The following is a 24,053-nucleotide window of genomic DNA, read 5'->3' as shown; positions in this document are numbered from 1 at the left end:
GCGGCCCGTTAAGCTTTTCAATCTGGCCTCGCCAACATTCCCAAATATTTTTTTTTAGATCTTTAAGATGGAAAGTGTTGCTGCCATTATGATGTGCGATGATGTTTTCAAATGACCATAAGTCTTGAACTATACTAAGTCTTTCAATGGTTGGAATCTGCGCTTTTGCATGATATTTTAGTGACTGGTACTGATACCAATTTTATTTTGATACTTTTCGATACTTTTCTAAATAAAGGGGACCAGAAAAAATTGCATTATTGGCTTTATTTTAACAAAAAATCTTAGGGTGCGGCGGACCGGTACTTTTCAGAGGCGGTATGGTACCGAATACGCTTCATTAGTATCGCGGTACTATACTAATACACATATACCGTACAACCCTACTAGTTACTATGGTAATCTACGTCACAGAAGGTTAGACGAGGCACCAAGCAGTGTGGGTGGGGAGCGTTTCCACAGAGTGTTTCCAGAGCCTGAAATGCGGGTGTCAGGGACAGACGCGGAAGGAGATTTTTACAAGAAAGTTCTAAAGCTTAGTGATGTATCAGATGCATCAGATTGTAGATGTTTTTTGTTTTTTTACCCTTCGCGTTCATATTTCGCTGTGTTTGTTGCATTTGGCTTGATTGTAAAATATGTCGATTGAGAAGGGGTGTGACGTTCATATGTTGTCAATATTCAGGGTTTTATCGTTCATACAAAAGTTTAAAAATTCCATTCCGTTTTCAAGGCGGTCTGTCATAACATTTTTAGCATTCAATCAGACTCTATTGTGAGGTTTTGTATTAGTTTTCCTAAAAATAGATATACCAGCCCCCAGACACATTTTTTTCTCTAAATTTGGCCCCCGAGTCAAAATATTTGCCCAGGCCTGAGCTAAAACAACCTGATTGAATGCAAATTCAGTAGAATTTCAACCCCGCACTGTGCATTCCTCCATCACATGTGCAGTGCATTCTTCCATCACATGCACAGATAATTCCCAGCATGCTCCACACTACAGCAGGGCTATTGAGGCCACACTAGTATTTGAGACCAAGGACTGGTAAGTGTTGATGACGTTACTGGGGTAAATATATCCGATCTATGGTATTTAAGTGTAATAGAGGTGTAATTGCTTGTTACTGTATGACTGTAGACCAGACCTGGGCAAATTAAGGCCCGGGGGCCACATGCGACCCGTTAAGATTTTCAATCTGGCCCGCCGGACATTCCCAAATAATTTTTTTAGATCTTTAAGATGGAAAGTGTAGCTGCCATTATGATGTGCAGTGATGTCTTCTAATGACCGTAAGTCTTCAACTATACTAAGTCTTTCAATGGTTGGAATCTGCGATTTGGGGTGATATACCAGTTACTATGGTCATCTAATTACTTACAATGGTAATCTAATTGGTTACTAAGGTCATCTAATTAGTTACTATGGTAATCTTCGTCACAGCAGCTCAGACGAGGCACCAAGGAGTGTGGGCGGGAAGCGTTTCCACAGACGCGGAAGGAGATTTTCACAACAAAGTTCTAAAACTTAGTGATATATCAGATGTATCGGATTGTCGGTGGGTTTATTTTGTACCCTTCGCGTTCATATTTCACTGTTTGTTGTTGTAAAATATGTCGATCGAAAGGGGGTGTGACGTTTATATTTTGTCAATATTCAGTGTTTTATCGTTCATAGAAAAATTAAAAATTCCATTACGTTTTTTAAGGCGTTTTTTTCATAACGTTTTTAGCATTCAATCAGACATTATTGTGAGGTTTTGTATTAGTGTTAGATATACCAGCCCCCAGACACATTATTTTCTCTAAATGTGGCCCCCGAGTCAAAATAATTGCCCACTCAAGCTAGCTAGCTGTTCCTGTACTTGTTCAATGATTTTGGGGCCAATATCTCTAGCTAGCTAGGTTTATGTACCACCACCAGTCTCATAATGAACCGAAAATATTTCTCCGTTAGCCGTGATGCTAATTTTCTCTATGTTAAATCCCATTCATTTATGCTAACAATGTTAGCGATCCGAATTTACCTTTTTTGTGATCTGTAAAGTTGAACTAGCAAATATTAAATCAAAAGGTGTAGTTTCCTCTGCCTTCTGTTCTGCTAGCCATTCTGTTGTCATACAAGAATGTAGCTTATAGTTTGATTTAGCATGCTGATTGACTGTTCATTTATTCATCTAGTCTATTTCTATTCATTTGTCCATCAGTAAAATATTTTTAAAGACTACTCCAATTGTTCAGCTGACTATTTATATCTGTGTGTGGCATTGCATTAGTGTTTTACAAGAATAAATAAATACAAAGAGAATAATGCCACGTACACCATCTGATGTGTGGAGACATTGCACCCCAACCAATGTAGGCGGAAAGGTGGTGTACATTTGCAAATAGTGTGCAAAGAGCTACGTCAAAAATGCCAGAAAGATGCAGCAGCATATAGACAAGTGCCCAATAATATATCATTATTGTCATTCCCCATTCATTCCCATATATTCCCATTCATTCCCATGGACGTTGTCCAACTTTGAATAATCAAAAAATGGTCAATATTTCCAAACTTCCCAAACTTAACTTCCCGTTTTAAATTTCCGGAAAGTTTCCGGAAATTTACCGGAAACTTTCCACCCCTTTGCAACCTAGTTGTGGTACCCAGCGTCACACAAAAGGTGGGCTGAGACTTCCGGTAGACAGAGAGGTAGTTGTTTAGCTTTTTGGAGGGCTGTCAAAGTTGACGCAATAGTATCGAGATTTCCGTGCTCAATTATGTATTTTTATAAATGTATTCTACATGCGTCAACCATCTTTTCTGGGTGGAAATCACCAAAGTCCCTGAAAGTTTGTACAGTAAAGCAGATTTCTCCACAAGAAACAATGTAAATATGAATAATTGCTTCCAGCCTTGTCAAAAGTCCATATTTTAGTGAAGGTTTGTACACTTTGAACTAGGGTTGTCCCGATACCCATATTTTCGATACTTTTCTAAATAAAGGGGACCACAAAAAATTTAATTAATGGCTTTATTTGAACAAAACATCTTAGTGTACATGAAACATATGTTTATTATTGTCATTTAGTCCTTAAATAAAATAGTGAACATACTAGACAACTTGTCTTTTAGTAGTAAGTAAACAAACAAAGACTCCTAATTAGTCTGCTGACGTATGCAGTAACATATTGTGTCATTTATACACCTATTATTTTGTACACATTATGAGGGACAAACTGTAAAAATGGATAATTAATTTACCCGTTAATTTACTGTTAATATCTGCTTATGTTCTGTTTTAACATGCACTATCTAAACTTCTGTTAAAATGTAATAATCACGAATTTTTCTGTTGTTTGATACTTTACATTATTTTGGTCGATACCACACATTTAGGTATGGATCCGATACCAAGTAGTTACAGGATCATACATTGGTCATATTCAAAGTCCTCATGTGTCCAGGGGCGTATTTCCTGAGTTTATAAACATAATATAAATTTTTTTTTAAACATTAAAAAAACGGTACTTTTTAGAGGCAGTACTGAATATGATTCATTAGTATCGCGGTACTATACTAGTACCGGTATATCGTACAACCCTGCTTTGAACGCAACATAAAGTGCCAAACAGTACTGTATATAAAACACACATAACAAGGAGCTGGTGGATCAACTTTCTATTTATTAACAAGCTAAAACAACAAGCTCAACTGTCCTGTGTGAGTTGCTCTGCCAAAAACACAGAAGTCCCTTTGGTGCCCTCACAAACTATCAGAAACCACAAAAATCCTTAACTTGAATAACAATAATTATTTTAAAAAGGTAAAATTCACTTACACTTAACTTGACATGAAATTATTACCAGTGTTTCCCACACATTCATTTATTTGTGACGGCCCGCCACGAAAGAATTAAGGCCGCCACAAATAGATTTTTTTTTTTAATTTCTTTTTTAATTTGTATTTATTTATTTTTATATATTATTTTTTTGTCCTGTCCAGCTTCTCAGGCAAATCATATAGTTGATGTAGATGCCCATATAGGCTGTTCACATTTACTTTACAAAAGAGAAGTGTAGGATCAAGATTTTTGGAGCTCTTTGTTCAGTGGATCAGATGTTTGATGAAGCTTTGTGTCTATCTACCACCACTACTGTTTTCTGTTTATTTGTTACTGACTGTGGCAGGACACCTCTGCCTCTGTTTCACTTTATGTTGCTGGTAAATAATATGGTTATTTACCATAGTATGCACTAATTAAAGGGGCAGAGCTTTAAGAGACATTTTAGCTTTTATATTTTTGTAAGATATATTTTTTGTAAGAACCACAATTAATAAATATATTTCAGTGAATAACTTGTTCAAATCTGTATATAAATATGTACATAAAGTGTTGTAATTATATTGTAAAATGGATGGATGGATGGACGTTTAAAACAAAACTGTTATTATTAATTAGTAAGTATACATTTTTTTAAGCCTTTTTAGAGAAAATCATATCATTGTAGTCAATTATGCAAATTACTCGATGATGTCATGGTGACCACGCTCATAGCCACGCCCCCACCGCCACAGGTATCTTGGCAGTTTATGGGAAACACTGATTACATATGGCTTCTTTAAATATATTATATCGTGGTTTGCGATCCATACCTGTGGTGAAGTTGACCAATGATAGAGGTGCGCCATCGGACCACTGCCACCCCCACCCGTCTTTCAGGTGGTTTAGCCCTATCCACACCATCGCTCCAACAGTATCCATGCGGTCTAAGGCAAGAATCAAGCAAAAGAACACTTTATGATGTGAGTGCAAAACAACACAGTCACGATCCTCTTTCGTGTCCATACCTCGGATGTAGCTGTGCTCTGCCAAGCTGGTGATGCTCAGCAGATTCCCCCCCTGAGCCTGGCAGGTGAGCAGCGCCTGACTCCAGGTGAGGATGGTGTACAAGTTGAACTGGTAGCAAGCACGCAGCTCCTGGTTGGACTCCCAGAAATGCTCACAGCTGTAATCTACCATCAGCGGCTACACGTCAGTACAACTTGCATTCACATATCCAGCAAATGGATAACATTTCACATAAACACGTTCCCTCCAGCGACGTTTGCGTGTGCTAAAACACGTGCAAACTGGACAGAGCACGAAGCGGATCTACAAAACGTGTGCACTGCAAAAACTGCAATCTAAGATGACATATCTCAAATAAGGGTGATATTTGCTTATGTTCTGTCTGATTCTTCTCACTAAGCAGATTTTATGTTAGAGTGTTTTACTTGTTTTAAGTGTTTTGCTCCTAAATGATCTCAGTAAGATATTACAGCTTGTTGCTGAGATTTGATGAGCTATATTGAGTAAAACATGCTTGAAACTAGAATATCAAGTGTTGCAAAGCTGCGTCATCAACACTCACAAGTAGAAAACTACTTTTTTAAAGTCATCATTTCTTACTTCGAGCATGAAAAAAAAATAATGATGATGCCGAGCGCATATCATTATGTCAAGATAATGGCACTAGCATTTACTTCATTTAAGAATATTTTTCAACATATTGAGCAAAAAGGTCTCTTTTTCAGTGGCCTAGTGCAGTGGTTCTCAAATGGGGGTACGCGTACCCCTGGGGGTACTTGAAGGTATGCCAAGGGGTACGTGAGTTTTTTTTTTAAATGTCTGTCAAAAAGAAGTGTGAAAAGAAATGCAATAATGCAATATTCAGTGTTGACAGCTAGATTTTTTGTGGACATGTTCCATGAATATTGATGTTAAAGATTTCTTTTTTTGTGAAGAAATATTTAGAATGAAGTTCATGAATCCAGATGGATCTCTATTACAATCCCCAGAGGGCACTTTAAGTTGAGGATTACTTCTATGTAGAAATCTTTATTTATAATTGAATCACTTGTTTATTTTTCAACACATTTTGATTTTGATATCCTTTTCTCCCAAATAGTTCAAGAAAGATCACAACAAATGAGCAATATTTTGCACTGTCATACCATTTAATAAATCAGAAACTGATGACATAGTGCTGTATTTTACTTCTTTATCTCTTTTTTTCAACCAAAAATGCTTTTCTCTGATTAGGGCAGGGGTCACCAACCTTTTTGAAAGCTAGAGCTACTTCTTGGGTAGTGATTAATGCGAAGGGCTACAAGTTTGATACACACTTCAATAAATTGCCAGAAATAGCCAATTTGCTCAATTTACCTTTAACTCTATGTTATTATTAATAATTAATGATATTTACACTTAATTGAACGGTTTAAAAGAGGAGAAAACACGAAAAAAATGACAATTAAATTTTGAAACATAGTTTATCTTCAATTTTGACTCTTTAAAATTCAAAATTCAACCGGAAAAAAGAAGAGAAAAACTAGCTAATTCGAATCTTTTTGAAAAAATTTAAAAAATAATTTATGGAACATCATTAGTAATTTTTCCTGATTAAGATTAATTTTAGAATTTTGATGACATGTTTTAAATAGGTTAAAATCCAATCTACACTTTGTTAGAATATATAACAAATTGGACCAAGCTATATTTCTAACAAAGACAAATCATTATTTCTTCTAGATTTTCCAGAACAAAAATTTTAAAATAAATTCAAAAGACTTTGAAATAAGATTTAAATTTGATTCTACGTATTTTCTAGATTTGCCAGAATAATTTTTTTGAATTTTAATCATAATAAGTTTGAAGAAATATTTCACAAATATTCTTCGTCGAAAAAACAGAAGCTAAAATGAAGAATTAAATTAAAATGTATTTATTATTCTTTACAATTAAAAAAAAAATCTACTTGAACATTGATTTAAATTGTCAGGAAAGAAGAGGAAGGAATTTAAAAGGTAAAAAGGTATATGTGTTTAAAAATCCTAAAATCATTTTTAAGGTTGTATTTTTTTCTCTAAAATTGTCTTTCTGAAAGTTATAAGAAGCAAAGTAAAAAAAATAATGAATTTATTTCAACAAGTGAAGACCAAGTCTTTAAAATATTTTCTTGGATTTTCAAATTCTATTTGAGTTTTGTCTCTCTTAGAATTAAAAATGTCGGGCAAAGCGAGACCAGCTTGCTAGTAAATAAATACAATTTAAAAAATAGAGGCAGCTCACTGGTAAGTGCTGCTCTTTGAGCTATTTTTAGAACAGGCCAGCGGGCTACTCATCTGGTCCTTACGGGCTACCTGGTGCCCGCGGGCACCGCGTTGGTGACCCCTGCTATACGTTTACCAAACAATCTGTCACTCCTAATCGCTAAATCCCATGAAATCTTATACGTCTAGTCTCTTACGTGAATGAGATCAATAATATTATTTGATATTTTACGCTAATGTGTTAATCATTTCACACATAAGTCGCTCCTGAGTATAAGTCAGAAAAAAAACTACGACTTATAGTCAGAAAAATCCAGTAGTTACTATGGTAATCTACGTCACAGCAGGTCAGACGAGGCACCAAGTAGTGTGGGTGTGGCTTGATTGTAAAATATGTCGATTGAGAAGGGGTGTGACGTTCATATGTTTTCAATATTCAGGGTTTTATCGTTCATAGAAAAAGATTAAATTCCATTCCGTTTTTAAGACGGTCTGTCATAACATTTTTAGCATTCAATCAGACTTTATTGTGAGGTTTTGTGTTAGTTTCCTAAAAGATAGATATACCGGCCCTCAGACACATTTTTTTCCTCTAAATTTGGCCCCCCGAGTCAAAATAATTGCCCAGGCCTGACTTAAGGGGACAATTAAAACAAATTCAATTGATGCGTTTTAGTGTCTGCTGGCGTTTGTTTTTTTTAAATGGTGTTTGGTTTTTTTATTGAGGAAATATATCATTATTAGGGATGATGTTTGATAAGGAATTATCGAGTTCGAGCCTCTTATCGAATCCTCTTATCGAACCGATTCCTTATCGATTCTCTTATGGAGTCCAGATAGGTTGTTGTATATGGAAAAAAACACGTGAACTTACTACTTTCACTGGGTAGAACACGTGTACTTACTACTTCGACTGGGTAAAACACATGTGAACTTACTACTTTCACTGGGTAGAACATGTGTACTTACTACTTCGACTGGGTAAAACACAGGTGAACTTACTACTCTTACTGGGTCGAACACATGTAAACTTACTACCTCTACTGGTACAACACGTATGAAATTACTACTTCCACTGGGTAGAACACATGTAAAGTTACTATACTGCCGCTGGGTAGAACATATGTGAACTGACTACCTCTACTGTGTAAAACAGATGTGAACTTACTACTTTGACTGGGTAGAACAAGTGTACTTACTACTTTGACTGGGTAAAACACAGGTGAACTTACTACTCTTACTGGGTCGAACACATGTAAACTTACTACCTCTACTGGTAGAACACGTATGAAATTACTACCTCCACTGGGTTGAACACATGTAAACTTACTACTTCCACTGGGTCGAACACATGTAAACTTACTACCTCTACTGGTAGAACACGTATGAAATTACTACTTCCACTGGGTTGAACACATGTAAACTTACTACTTCCACTGGGTAGAACACATGTAAACTTACTATACTTCCGCTGGGTAGAACACATGTGAACTGACTACCTCTACTGGGTAAAACACATGTGAACTTACTACTTTTACTGGGTGGAACACAAGTGTACTTACTAATTCTACTGGGTAAAACCCATGTGAACTTACTTCTTTCACTGGGTAAAACACAGGTGAACTTACTACTCTTACTGGGTCGAACACATGTAAACTTACTTCTTTTACTGGGTAGAACACGTGTGAACTTATTACTTCTATTGGGTAGAACACATGTGTACTTACTACTTCTACTGGGTAAAACAGATGTGAACTTACTACTTTCACTGGATAGAACATGTGTATTTACTACTTCGACTGAGTAAAACCCAGGTGAACTTACTACTCTTACTGGGTCGAACACATGTAAACTTACTACCTCTACTGGTAGAACACGTATGAAATTACTACTTCCACTGGGTTGAACACATGTAAACTTACTACCTTTATTGGTAGAACACGTATGAAATTACTACTTCCATTGGGTAGAACACATGGAAACTTACTATACTTCCGCTGGGTAGAACACATGTGAACTTACTACTTTCATTGGGTAGAACACGTGTACTTACTACTTCGACTGGGTAAAACACAGGTGAACTTACTACTCTTACTGGGTCGAACACATGTAAACTTACTACCTCTACTGGTAGAACACGTATGAAATTACTACTTCCACTGGGTTGAACACATGTAAACTTACTATACTGCCGCTGGGTAGAACATATGTGAACTTACTACTTTTACTGGGTGGAACACATGTGTACTTACTAATTCTACTGTGTAAAACCCATGTGAACTTACTACTTTCACTGGGTAAAACACAGGTGAACTTACTACTCTTACTGGGTCGAACACATGTAAACTAACTTCTTTTACTGGGTAGAACACATGTGAACTTGTTACTTCTATTGGGTAGAACACATGTGTACTTACTACTTCTACTGGGTAAAACACATGTGAACTTACTACTTTCACTGGGTAGAACATGTGTACTTACTACTTCGACTGGGTAAAACACAGGTGAACTTACTACTCTTACTGGGTCGAACACATGTAAACTTACTACCTCTACTGGTAGAACACGTATGAAATTACTACTTCCACTGGGTAGAACACATGTAAACTTAATATACTTCTGCTGGGTAGAACATATGTGAACTTACTACATTTACTGGGTGGAACACATGTGTACTTACTAATTCTACTGGGTGAAACCCATGTGAAGTTACTACTTTCACTGGATAGAACACGTGTACTTACTACTTCGACTGGGTAAAACACAGGTGAACTTACTACTCTTACTGGGTCGAACACATGTAAACTTACTACTTTTACTGGGTAGAACACGTGTGAACTTATTACTTCTATTGGGTAGAACACATGTGTACTTACTACTTCTACTGGGTAAAACAGATGTGAACTTACTACTTTCACTGGATAGAACATGTGTATTTACTACTTCAACTGGGTAAAACACAGGTGAACTTACTACTCTTACTGGGTCGAACACATATAAACTTACTACTTCTACTGGTAGAACACGTATGAAATTACTACTTCCACTGGGTTGAACACATGTAAACTTACTACCTTTATTGGTAGAACACGTATGAAATTACTACTTCCACTGGGTAGAACACATGTAAACTTACTATACTTCCGCTGGGTAGAACACATGTGAACTTACTACTTTCACTGGGTAGAACATGTGTACTTACTACTTCGACTGGGTAAAACACAGGTGAACTTACTACTCTTACTGTGTCGAACACATGTAAACTTACTACCTCTACTGGTAGAACACGTATGAAATTACTACTTCCACTGGGTTGAACACATGTAAACTTACTATACTGCCGCTGGGTAGAACATATGTGAACTTACTACTTTTACTGGGTGGAACACATGTGTACTTACTAATTCTACTGTGTAAAACCCATGTGAACTTACTACTTTCACTGGGTAAAACACAGGTGAACTTACTACTCTTACTGGGTCGAACACATGTAAACTAACTTCTTTTACTGGGTAGAACACATGTGAACTTGTTACTTCTATTGGGTAGAACACATGTGTACTTACTACTTCTACTGGGTAAAACACATGTGAACTTACTACTTTCACTGGGTAGAACATGTGTACTTACTACTTCGACTGGGTAAAACACAGGTGAACTTACTACTCTTACTGGGTCGAACACATGTAAACTTACTACCTCTACTGGTAGAACACGTATGAAATTACTACTTCCACTGGGTAGAACACATGTAAACTTAATATACTTCTGCTGGGTAGAACATATGTGAACTTACTACATTTACTGGGTGGAACACATGTGTACTTACTAATTCTACTGGGTGAAACCCATGTGAAGTTACTACTTTCACTGGATAGAACACGTGTACTTACTACTTCGACTGGGTAAAACACAGGTGAACTTACTACTCTTACTGGGTCGAACACATGTAAACTTACTACTTTTACTGGGTAGAACACGTGTGAACTTATTACTTCTATTGGGTAGAACACATGTGTACTTACTACTTCTACTGGGTAAAACAGATGTGAACTTACTACTTTCACTGGATAGAACATGTGTATTTACTACTTCAACTGGGTAAAACACAGGTGAACTTACTACTCTTACTGGGTCGAACACATATAAACTTACTACTTCTACTGGTAGAACACGTATGAAATTACTACTTCCACTGGGTTGAACACATGTAAACTTACTACCTTTATTGGTAGAACACGTATGAAATTACTACTTCCACTGGGTAGAACACATGTAAACTTACTATACTACCGCTGGGTAGAACACATGTGAACTTACTACTTTCACTGGGTAGAACACGTGTACTTACTACTTCGACTGGGTAAAACACAGGTGAACTTACTACTCTTACTGTGTCGAACACATGTAAACTTACTACCTCTACTGGTAGAACACGTATGAAATTACTACTTCCACTGGGTTGAACACATGTAAACTTACTATACTGCCGCTGGGTAGAACATATGTGAACTTACTACTTTTACTGGGTGGAACACACTTGCACCCATGTGAACTTACTACTTTCACTGGGTAAAACACAGGTGAACTTACTACTCTTACTGGGTCGAACACATGTAAACTTACTACTTTTACTGGGAAGAACACGTGTGAACTTATTACTTCTATTGGGTAGAACACATGTGTACTTACTACTTCTACTGGGTAAAACACATTTGAACTTACTACTCTTACTGGGTCAAACTCATGTAAACTTACTACCTCTACTGGTAGAACACGTATGAAATTACTACTTCCACTGGGTAGAACACATGTAAACTTACTATACTGCCGCTGGGAAGAACATATGTGAACTTACTACTTTTACTGGGTAGAGCACATGTGAACTGACTACCTCTACTGGGGAAAACACGTGTGTACTTGAGAAATGGCGACCTAGTAATGGACTACGTAAACAGGAAGTGACGTAGGGGGGCTGCACCTGTAGTTGGTAAATCCAGGTTCCACTGTGAAGTATGTGAGAGTGTTGAGGACTACCGTACACGTGTGTGTTATTTACCATGCACCGGACAGAAACCCCACATTTCCGCCTCATCATATCGAGTGGTGGTGGAGCACCATGGGAGATGATCCTCGCGGCCTTCAGTCGTGCACTCAGAGTACCATTTGTTGTTGTACTTAAAGGGCAAGGCGCACGGCATGCCATGTGCATTTCCTAACAAAGTGTGGATCTCTGGAGACACACCATTAAGTTGACATTATTCATTTGACATTATTCTTTTGATTGGCGGTGCTTTGGTGTACCTTCATAGGGGTTGGAGCAAGGCCCCTCCCTCGGTGTGTTGTACCGTTTCCACTCATGATAAGAGTTCCTCTTGGCCACCACAGCGTTCCCAGTCACAGCCACCTTCCAGCGAGAAGCTCCGTACAGCATGTGTCCTCGACAGCGCCACCACAGCACAGGTTGGGTGGTGTCACACTCCAACATGGCCAGAGGTTGCACGCCGTCCGATATGTTGAGGCCCAAGCACGTGCCGGTGCCCGAGTTGAAGAGGCGATGGTGCGAGACCCACTTCCACAGCATGCGGCGCGTGGGCCGCTGGCAGTCCCTCAGCACCAGACTAGAACCTTCCACGGACACGCAGCGCTTTAGCAGGATGCTCTCCAGGATGAACAGACCCTTCTCTGGAGAAGAAGATCATGTTGAAGACCAACACCTTCATAATATGCAATATGTACAATGTACACACTGCAAGTATATATATAATGTAGTAACAGACACCTTCATAACAATATGTAATATGTACAATGTACACACTGCAAGTATATATATAATGTAGTAACAGACACCTTCATAACAATATGTAATATGTACAATGTACACACTGCAAGTATATATATAATGTAGTAACAGACACCTTCATAACAATATGTAATATGTACAATATACACACTGCAAGTATATATATAATGTAGTAACAGATATAATCTTGCAGATGATGAAGTGTACATGACTAATACTGCACTGACTTACTGTAAACATAATAATCTTGCAGATGATGAAGTGTACATGAATAATACTGCACTGACTTACTGTAAACATAACAATCTTGCAGATGATGAAGTGTACATGAATAATACTGCACTGACTTACTGTAAACATAATAATCTTGCAGATGATGAAGTGTACATGACTAATACTGCACTGACTTACTGTAAAAGTGCAGAAGTAGTTGTTGGTCCTCCTGGGCGTCACACAGACAGATGGGCAGCAGCAACAAGATCAGACAAATGTTCTTCATGCCGAGGAACATCTGCTAGGAGAACAACTGCAAGAAGCTGGGCGAGCACATCCAAATGTCGGAACAACTGCAAGAACATCTGCCAGGAGAACAACTGCAAGAACATCTGCCAGGAGAACAACTGCAAGAACATCTGCCAGGAGAACAACTGCAAGAACATCTGCCAGGAGAACAACTGCAAGAACATCTGCCAGGAGAACAACTGCAAGAACATCTGCCAGGAGATCCAAATGTCGGAACATTCCGAGCCCGACTCGGCTCCTCGTTTCCCTCTCACCAAAACTTCGTCGAGTTCCAGTACTTAGTCTGCTGAAACAATGAACTCTCCAGCCTGGAAGATGTTGTCGTCTTTAGATCAACAACATTCTAACTTTATTCCAACAACAACATGCTAACTACGTGCTAGCAGTGACTTAGTTAGCTTTAAACGCGCTTAGAATGGAAACCATGGTGACGCGTTCAAGGACTCCTCCCAAGTATGGGCCGTTTCAACGCTCAAAATGAAAAATCTGTATTTCTTCCTTATTTCATACATTGAATAACTCAAACATGTTTAATGGCTCCGTCTCGTATCTTTGCACACAATTCTAAGGTGAAGAAACTCTTCAAACTTAAAGTGTTTACAAAGTACAAAGAAGAAGAACCATGACAAACATTCTCAATTTCATTCATTCATTCTTAAAGTAGTCTTACTTATCTCATCATATGAAATTTGACTTACTTCACCAATTATTATTATTAAACTATTACCATTATTTATTTTTATTGTGATTACTCATGGAGTTTATTGTGAATAAATTGTGAACAGGAAGTGAACAAAAAGTTGTTATGTAAAAGAAAAGGGGTAGGATTAAATAAGCTCTGCTTCTTCCTACTCCTTTTCGAACATGTTGAAAAGAGAAACTGGAAATTGTGATGTATCATGTTGTATGCTTGCATGTTCCAAATAAACTCAAACTCAACTCAAAGATGAAGTGTTATTAGAAGGATGATAAATCTTCTTCCGCTCAGCCGAGCTGGGGTCGCGGGGGCAGCAGCCTAAGCAGGCTTCCCTCTCCCCAGCCACTTCGTCCAGCTCCTCCTAGGGCAGGGGTCGGCAACCCGGAATGTTGAAAGAGCCATACTGGACCAAAAATACAAAAAATGAATCTGTCTGTAGCCGCAAAAAAATTAAAAGCCTTATATAAGTGTTATAATGTAGGCAACACATGATGCAAGTGTCTATATTAGCTACAGTATATTAGCCTCCTATCAAAGGCTGATGCAAATGTTGCATTTAAATTTTCATTCTACACATTTTTGCAACATTGGAAATCCTTAGTAAAATAGAGGCTTGTCACAGGATGAGATAACTCCTGGAAATTAGTGGCTCAGAATGGCCAAAGGTAAAAATGTGTGTGTCCAAGTTTAAGGAAGTCTTCTTCTAATGGATTTATTACAATCTTTGCAAGCTGGGTAACGTTTGCTGTGGTCTGGAACAACATGGCAAACAACCATGAGAAATGCAGCCAATATTACGCACAAATAATGTGTCATGAGACATGCAAATATAAATCAAATACACAGAGGACAAAAGTCAATTAGCTCAAATATAGCTACAAACGAGGCATTATGATGCAATATGTACATACGGCTATCCTAAATAGCATGTTAGCATTTATTAGCTTGCAGTCATGCACTGACCAAATATGCCTGATAAGCCCTCCAGCAAATCAATAAAGTCAACAAAGCTCACCTTTGTGCATTCACGCACAGCATAAAACATTTGGTGGACAAAATGAGAAAAAAAAGGAGTGGCATAAAACACGTCTTTCTGTGGCAGCATCAGAGAAAGTTGTACATGTAAACAAACTGCGATGAGTTCAAGGATGGCTAAAATCTTCTTCTTCTAATGGATTTATTACAATCTTTGCAAGCTGGGTAACGTTTGCTGTGGTCTGGAACAACATGGCAAACAACCATCAGAAATGCAGCCAATATTGCGCACAAATAATGTGTCATGAGACATGCAAACATAAATCAAATACACAGAGGACAAAAGTCAATTAGCTCAAATATAGCTACAAACGAGGCATTATGATGCAATATGTACATACGGCTATCCTAAATAGCATGTTAGCATTTATTAGCTTGCAGTCATGCACTGACCAAATATGCCTGATAAGCCCTCCAGCAAATCAATAAAATCTACAAAGCTCACCTTTGTGCATTCACGCACAGCATAAGACGTTTGGTGGACAAAATGAGACAAAGAAGGAGTGGCATAAAACGCGTCTTTCTGTGGCAGCATCAGAGAAAGTTGTACATGTAAACAAACTGCGATGAGTTCAAGGATGGCTAAAATGAGTAGGACAAAACGGTGCTCGCCAAATACTCTCATCAGTGAAGCATGTATAACATCAACAGTGGGATTTACAACAATCAGGAAGCTTTGTGTCATGTTTGTTCTCCAATGAAAACATATTAAAACAAGAAATATATTTTTTTCTTCATCTTTTTCCATTGTCACACATCTCTGGAAGAGGTCCATGGAGCCACTAGGGTGGCACTAAAGAGCCGCGGGTTGCTGACCCCAGTCCTAGGGGATCTAGAGGTGTTCCCAGGCCATCTGGGAGACATGGTCTTCCCAACGTGTCCTTGGTCTTCCCTGGAGCCTCCTACCGGCCGGACTCTCCTCTCATGTAGACGAGCAGCGACTTTACTTTAAGCTCCTACTGGATGACACAGCTTCTCACTAGGGATGTCCGATATGCGTTAAAATGTAATATCGGAAATTATCGGTATCGGTTTTTCGGTTTTTTTTATTATCAGTATCGTTTTTTTTTTTTTTTAAATTAAATCAACATAAAAAACACAAGATACACTTACAATTAATGCACCAACCCAAAAAACCTCCCTCCTCATTCACACAAAAGGGTTGTTTCTTTCTGTTATTAATATTCTGCTTCCTACATTATATATCAATACATATCAATACAGTCTGCAAGGGATACAGTCCGTAAGCATTATATATCAATATATATCAATACAGTCTACAAGGGATACAGTCCGTAAGCATTATATATCAATATATATCAATACAGTCTGCAAGGGATACAGTCCGTAAGCACACATGATTGTGCGTGCTGCTGCTCCACTAATAGTACTAACCTTTAACAGTTAATGTTACTCATTTTCATTAATTACTAGTTTCTATGTAACTGTTTTTATATTGTTTTACTTTCTTTTTTATTCAAGAAAATGTTTTTAAATTTATTTATCTTATTTTTTTATTTATTTTTTTTTTAAAAGTACCTTATCTTCACCATACCTGGTTGTCCAAATTAGACATAATAATGTGTTAATTCCACGACTTTATATATTGGTTGATATCGGTATCGGTTGATATCGGTATCGGTAATTAAAGAGTTGGACAATATCGGAATATCGGATATCGGCAAAAAGCCATTATCGGACATCCCTACTTCTCACCCTATCTCTAATATAATAATAATAATAATAATAATAATAATAATAATAATAATAATGATACTACTACTACTAGTAATAATAATAATGGTAATGATGATTAAAAAAAAAGAATAATAATTTCCAATTTCAGTAACAGGGTACATTTGTGCCCTCAGCAGGATTTTATTTTTGGAGAGGTACCAGTCTGAAGGGGGAGCTAGCTGACCAGAGTTCATATATATATATATATATATATATATATATATATATATATATATATATATATATATATATATATATATATATATATATATATATATATATATATATATATATACAGTGGGGCAAAAAAGTATTTAGTCAGCAACCCATTGACAATCAATGGGTGGCTGACTAAATACTTTTAGTGTGTGGAGAGATATATAGTTATATACATATATACACACACACACATATATATATACATGTATATATATATGTATGTACAAATGTACAGATATATATTTACAGTGTATATATATATATATATATATATATATTAGGGGTGCAACTAACGATTAATTTGATAATCGATTAATCTATCGATTATTACTTCGATTAATCGATTAATAATCGGATAAAAGAGACAAACTACATTTCTATCCTATCCAGTATTTTATTGGGAAAAAAACAGCATACTGGCACCATACTTATTTTGATTATTGTTTCTCAGCTGTTTGTAAATGTTGCAGCTTATAAATAAAGGTTTATTAAAAAAAAAAAAAAAAAAAAAAAAAAATTTATTAAAAAAAATAAATAAATAAAAAAACTCTGCGCATGCGCATAGATCCAACGAATCGATGACTAAATTAATTGGCAACTATTTTAATAATTGCTTTTAATCGATTTAATCGGTTAGTTGTTGCAGCCCTAATATATATGTATGTATATATATATATATATATATATATATATATATATATATATATATATATATATATATATATATATATATATATATATATATATATATATATATATATATATATATATATATATATATGGAAGTGGAATAAAGTAATTAAATTGAATGAATTAAACCATGGAACAGAAATACTTAAAGATGAGTCAAATAGATCATTATTGTGCCACATCATGACTTTTTATTTTCACCATTGAAGGCTCAGCCTTACTTTACAATCAAAGACATAATCATAAACATCACATTTACATTCATTGTTTTCAGTAGTTGACCACTCAAGGATTTTAGTGTTGTCTTTCTGCACCTTATTATTATTATTATTATTACTACTGCATCTAAACAGCAGCAAGTCTTTCACAGGTTTGTCAAGATGTGTCCTAACCATCTCTGGACCAGTTCTAATGCAGTAGTACCAAACATGTCCGCTTCAGCCTTTGCCTCGTCCCTCGCTTAAAGCGCAAAGAAAGGGAGTTTCCTCCATGGGAAAGTACGAAAAAGTCAGAGATGATGCAATATTATTATCTGCTGGTGGTGGTTTGAGCCCACCACAGCTAGTCCTGCATAGTCCCACTCCTTAATGCTTCAGTCGGACAGAAACGAGGCAAACATTCATCCAGACCATGGATCAGTGTGTCCTAGGAACATACAGTATGTACACACACACACACACACACACACACACACACACACACACACTAGGGTTGTCGCCATACCAATATTTTGATACCGGTACCAAAATGTATTTCGATACTTTTCTAAATAAAAGGAACCACAAAAATATCATTATTGTCTTTATTGGAACAAAAAATCTTAGTGTACTTGAAACATATGTTTATTATTGTCATTTAGTCCTTAAATAAAATAGTGAACATACTAGACAACTTGTCTTTTAGTAGTAAGTAAACAAACAAAGACTCCTAATTAGTAACGTATTGTGTCATTTATACACCTATTATTTTGTACACATTATGAGGGACAAACTGTAAAAATGGATTATTAATCTACTTGTTCATTTACTGTTAATATCTGCTTATTTTCTGTTTTAACATGTTCTATCTACACTTCTGTTAAAAAGTAATAATCACTTATTCTTTTCTTCTTTGATACTTGACATTAGTTTTGGATGATACCACACATTTAGGTATGGATCCGATACCAAGTAGTTACAGGTAGGGATGTCCGATAATGGCTTTTTGCCGATATCCGATATGCCGATATTGTCCAACTCTTTAATTACCGATACCGATATCAACCGATACCGATATCAACCGATATATACTGTACAGTCGTGGAATTAACACATTATTATGTCTAATTTGGACAACCAGGTATGGTGAAGATAAGGCACTTTTTAAAAAAATGAATCCAATAAAATAAGATAAATAAATTAAAAACATTTTCTTGAATAAAAAAGAAAGTAAAACAATATAAAAACAGTTACATAGAAACTAGTAATGAATGAAAATGAGTGAAATGAACTGTTAAAGGTTAGTACTATTAGTGGAGCAGCAGCACGCACAATCATGTGTGCTTACGGACTGTATCCCTTGCAGACTGTATTGATATATATTGATATATAATGTAGGAAGCAGAATATTAATAACAGAAAGAAATGGGGGGAGGGAGGTTTTTTGGGTTGGTGCACTAATTGTAAGTGTATCTTGTGTTTTTTATGTGGATTTAATTTAAAAAAAAAAAAAAAAAAAAAGATACTGATAATAAAAAAAAAACGATACCGATAATTTCCGATATTACATTTTAACGCATTTATCGGCCGATAATATCGGCAGACCGATATTATCGGACATCTCTAGTTACAGGATCCTACATTGGTCATATTCAAAGTCCTCATGTGTCCGGGGACATATTTACTGACTTTATCAACATAATATGCATTTTTTTTAAATGAAAAATATTTTGTGACGATAAAAATATTGATGTAATCATAGTAGTATTGACTAGATACTCTCTTGTACTTGGTATCATTACAGTGGACCTCAGGTGTAGTGGTTGTTTACATTGTGACGGCGGTGAGCTACGGTGTGTAGTGAAGCATGTTTAGCTATTCCTCGTCCTCCAGTGATAATGATACGTGTAAGAAACTCACTTTATTTGTCGCCATGGAGACCAGGATTAGTGATTTAGAAGTAACTAAAACACTGTGGATGGATGTTAGCCGCTAGCTAGCTAGCCATGTCTTAAAGCAGCTCTTCCTGAGGATGTTTCAGTGTTATAACTTCACCTTTATCTTTACTTTTTACACCAAAATGCATCCATTCTCCCTTTTCTGTCTCCACACTGTGTCTGCTTGTAAGTACTCTGTGTGTGTGCGCTGCCCAACATGCTTCTCTGCTCGTAAAACCAGCAATGTCCGTTAAAAAATTAATGGGGAACTAGCTGGTACTTTTCAAACAGAGTATAGTACCCTTTTTGATACACTAGTACCGTGATACTATACTAGTACCGGTATACCGTACAACCCTAGTACACACACACACACACACACACCCTTACACACACACACACATACTTACACACACTTACACACACGTACAGTAAGTGCACTCGGTTGCATTGCCTTCAGCCAATCATCAATATTGATCCATGGTAATCATCTTGTCGCGCTCTCTGCTCTTGTAGGTAACATTTTTAAAGGTAGACGTTGAACTTCTGAACAGCGGGTTGGTGTCCTGGGTTCAAAGACAAGAAGACACCGGGAAGTCATCATGATTGTTCGTGTGTGTGTGTGTGTGTGTGTGTGTGTGTGTGTGTGTGTGTGTGTGTGTGTGTGTGTGTGTGTGTGTGTGTGTGTGTGTGTGCATGTGTGTGTGTGTGTGTGTGTGTGTGTAAGTGTGTGTGTGTGTGTGTGTGTGTGTGTGTGTCTGTGTGTGTGTGTGTGTGTGTGTGTGTGTGTGTGTGTGTGTGTGTGCACACGCTAAAACTCACTAACCCTCATCACCATTTCAATGAGATAACACAAGAGAATGAGTGTGGTGCAATGACTAGTGGTGTAGTGCAATGACTAGTGGTGTAGTGCAATGACTAGTGGTGTAGTGCAGTGACTAGTGGTGTAGTGCAGTGACTAGTGGTGTAGTGCAGTGACTAGTGGTGTAGTGCAGTGACTAGTGGTGTAGTGCAGTGACTAGTGGTGTAGTGCAGTGACTAGTGGTGTAGTGCAATGACTAGTGGTGTAGTGCAGTGACTAGTGGTGTAGTGCAGTGACTAGTGGTGTAGTGCAATGACTAGTGGTGTAGTGCAATGACTAGTGGTGTAGTGCAATGACTAGTGGTGTAGTGCAGTGACTAGTGGTGTAGTGCAATGACTAGTGGTGTAGTGCAGTGACTAGTAGTGTAGTGCAGTGACTAGTGGTGTAGTGCAGTGACTAGTGGTGTAGTGCAGTGACTAGTGGTGTAGTGCAGTGACTAGTGGTGTAGTGCAGTGACTAGTGGTGTAGTGCAATGACTAGTGGTGTAGTGCAGTGACTAGTGGTGTAGTGCAATGACTAGTGGTGTAGTGCAATGACTAGTGGTGTAGTGCAGTGACTAGTGGTGTAGTGCAATGACTAGTGGTGTAGTGCAGTGACTAGTAGTGTAGTGCAGTGACTAGTGGTGTAGTGCAGTGACTAGTGGTGTAGTGCAGTGACTAGTGGTGTAGTGCAGTGACTAGTGGTGTAGTGACTAGTGGTGTAGTGTAGTGACTAGTGGTGTAGTGCAACAACGAGGTACTTCAGATTCTCACCGACTGCCACTTGGCCTTTGCCCGCTCCGCCTCGAACTTGGCCACTTCTTTACGGTCGTGGACCGACACCAGAACTTTCCAGACGGCCAGCAGGATGAGTCCGATACAGACGATGGAGAGGGAGACCCCCAGGATGATCATGGGGATGTTGGGCTCCTCGGGACAACCTGCGGTAGAAGTAGACTACTTTGTCTCATCAAATCACCTTCTCCACTGACCGACTGACTTACCGTACATGTGCGGGTCTACGACTGACGGACTGACTTACCGTACATGTGCGGGTCTACGACTGACGGACTGACTTACCGTACATGTGCGGGTCTACGACTGACGGATTGACTTACCGTACATGTGCGGGTCTACGACTGACGGACTGACTTACCGTACATGTGCGGGTCTACGACTGACGGACTGACTTACCGTACATGTGTGGGTCTACGACTGACGAACTGACTTACCGTACATGTGCGGGTCTACGACTGACGGATTGACTTACCGTACATGTGCGGGTCTACGACTGACGGACTGACTTACCGTACATGTGCGGGTCTACGACTGACGGACTGACTTACCGTAGATGTGCGGGTCTACGACTGACGGATTGACTTACCGTACATGTGCGGGTCTACGACTGACGGACTGACTTACCGTACATGTGCGGGTCTACGACTGACGGACTGACTTACCGTACATGCGCGGGTCTACGACTGACGGACTGACTTACCGTACATGTGCGGGTCTACGACTGACGGACTGACTTACCGTACATGTGCGGGTCTACGACTGACGGACAGACTTACCGTACATGTGCGGGTCTACGACTGACGGACCGACTTACCGTACAAGTGCGGGTCTACGACTGACGGACTGACTTACCGTACATGTGCGGGTCTACGACTGACGGACCGACTTACCGTACATGTGCGGGTCTACGACTGACGGACCGACTTACCGTACAAGTGCGGGTCTACGACTGACGGACTGACTTACCGTACATGTGCGGGTCTACGACCGACGGACTGACTTACCGTACATGTGCGGGTCTATGACTGACCGACTGACTCACCGTACACGTGCGGGTCTACGACTGACGGACTGACTTACCGTACATGTGCGGGTCTACGACTGACGGACTGACTTACCGTACATGTGCGGGTCTACGACTGAAGGACTGACTTACCGTACATGTGCGGGTCTACGACTGACGGACTGACTTACCGTACATGTGCGGGTCTACGACTGACGGACTGACTTACCGTACATGTGCGGGTCTACGACTGAAGGACTGACTTACCGTACATGTGCGGGTCTACGACTGACGGACTGACTTACCGTACATGTGCGGGTCTACGACTGACGGATTGACTTACCGTACATGTGCGGGTCTACGACTGACGGACTGACTTACCGTACATGTGCGGGTCTACGACTGACGGACTGACTTACCGTAGATGTGCGGGTCTACGACTGACGGATTGACTTACCGTACATGTGCGGGTCTACGACTGACGGACTGACTTACCGTACATGTGCGGGTCTATGACTGACGGACTGACTTACCGTACATGTGCGGGTCTACGACTGACGGACTGACTTACCGTACATGTGCAGGTCTACGACTGACGGACTGACTTACCGTACATGTGCGGGTCTATGACTGACGGACTGACTTACCGTACATGTGCGGGTCTACGACTGACGGACTGACTTACCGTAGATGTGCGGGTCTACGACTGACGGATTGACTTACCGTACATGTGCGGGTCTACGACTGACGGACTGACGGATTGACTTACCGTACATGTGCGGGTCTACGACTGACGGACTGACTTACCGTACATGTGCGGGTCTACGACTGACGGACTGACTTACCGTACATGTGCGGGTCTACGACTGACGGACTGACTTACCGTACATGTGCGGGTCTACGACTGAAGGACTGACTTACCGTACATGTGCGGGTCTACGACTGACGGACTGACTTACCGTACATGTGCGGGTCTACGACTGACGGACTGACTTACCGTACATGTGCGGGTCTATGACTGACCGACTGACTCACCGTACACGTGCAGGTCTACGACTGACGGACTGACTTACCGTACATGTGCGGGTCTATGACTGACCGACTGACTCACCGTACATGTGCGGGTCTACGACTGACGGACTGACTTACCGTACATGTGCGGGTCTACGACTGACGGACTGACTTACCGTACATGTGCGGGTCTACGACTGACGGACTGACTTACCGTACATGTGCGGGTCTACGACTGATTGACTGACTTACCGTACATGTGCGGGTCTACGACTGAAGGACTGACTTACCGTACATGTGCGGGTCTACGACAGACGGACTGACTTACCGTACATGTGCGGGTCTACAACTGACGAACTGACTTACCGTACATGTGCAGGTTGTAGACCGTGGTGGTGTCGCTGGCTAGCACGCTAAAGGAGATCCAGCACTCGTTCTCCAACATCAGAGTGCACTGCATAGAGGGACTCTTGTCCACACCTAAAA

At 39.0% G+C, this 24,053-nt stretch overlaps 2 protein-coding genes across 5 annotated transcripts in view; both read right to left on the bottom strand.

Moving 5' to 3' along the window:
* pla2r1 (phospholipase A2 receptor 1) overlaps positions 1-13,825 on the bottom strand; it is a 90,564-nt gene extending 76,739 nt beyond the window's left edge. For both annotated transcript variants that reach the window (XM_062035037.1, XM_062035046.1), the window contains exons 1-5: positions 13,293-13,825; positions 12,383-12,763; positions 12,138-12,311; positions 4,835-4,999; positions 4,640-4,753 (exon numbers count right to left, since the gene is read on the bottom strand). In XM_062035037.1, coding sequence (XP_061891021.1) covers positions 4,640-4,753; positions 4,835-4,999; positions 12,138-12,311; positions 12,383-12,763; positions 13,293-13,392 — 934 coding nt within the window. In that variant the 5' untranslated portion in view covers positions 13,393-13,825. The remainder of the gene's footprint in view (positions 1-4,639; positions 4,754-4,834; positions 5,000-12,137; positions 12,312-12,382; positions 12,764-13,292) is intronic.
* Positions 13,826-19,832: 6,007 nt separating this feature from the next.
* Positions 19,833-24,053, bottom strand: part of itgb6 (integrin, beta 6) — a 69,267-nt gene continuing 65,046 nt past the window's right edge. For all 3 annotated transcript variants that reach the window (XM_062034991.1, XM_062035000.1, XM_062034982.1), the window contains 3 exons: positions 23,934-24,047; positions 21,530-21,696; positions 19,833-20,481 (listed from right to left, as the gene is read on the bottom strand). In XM_062034991.1, the coding sequence (XP_061890975.1) occupies positions 20,383-20,481; positions 21,530-21,696; positions 23,934-24,047 (380 nt within the window). In that variant the 3' untranslated portion in view covers positions 19,833-20,382. The remainder of the gene's footprint in view (positions 20,482-21,529; positions 21,697-23,933; positions 24,048-24,053) is intronic.

The sequence above is a fragment of the Entelurus aequoreus genome, linkage group LG02, assembly GCF_033978785.1.
Source record: "Entelurus aequoreus isolate RoL-2023_Sb linkage group LG02, RoL_Eaeq_v1.1, whole genome shotgun sequence".
NCBI classification, from domain to species: Eukaryota; Metazoa; Chordata; class Actinopteri; order Syngnathiformes; family Syngnathidae; genus Entelurus; species Entelurus aequoreus.
Note: the sequence above shows the minus strand (reverse complement) of the source record. Positions and strands in the feature narration are given on the sequence as shown.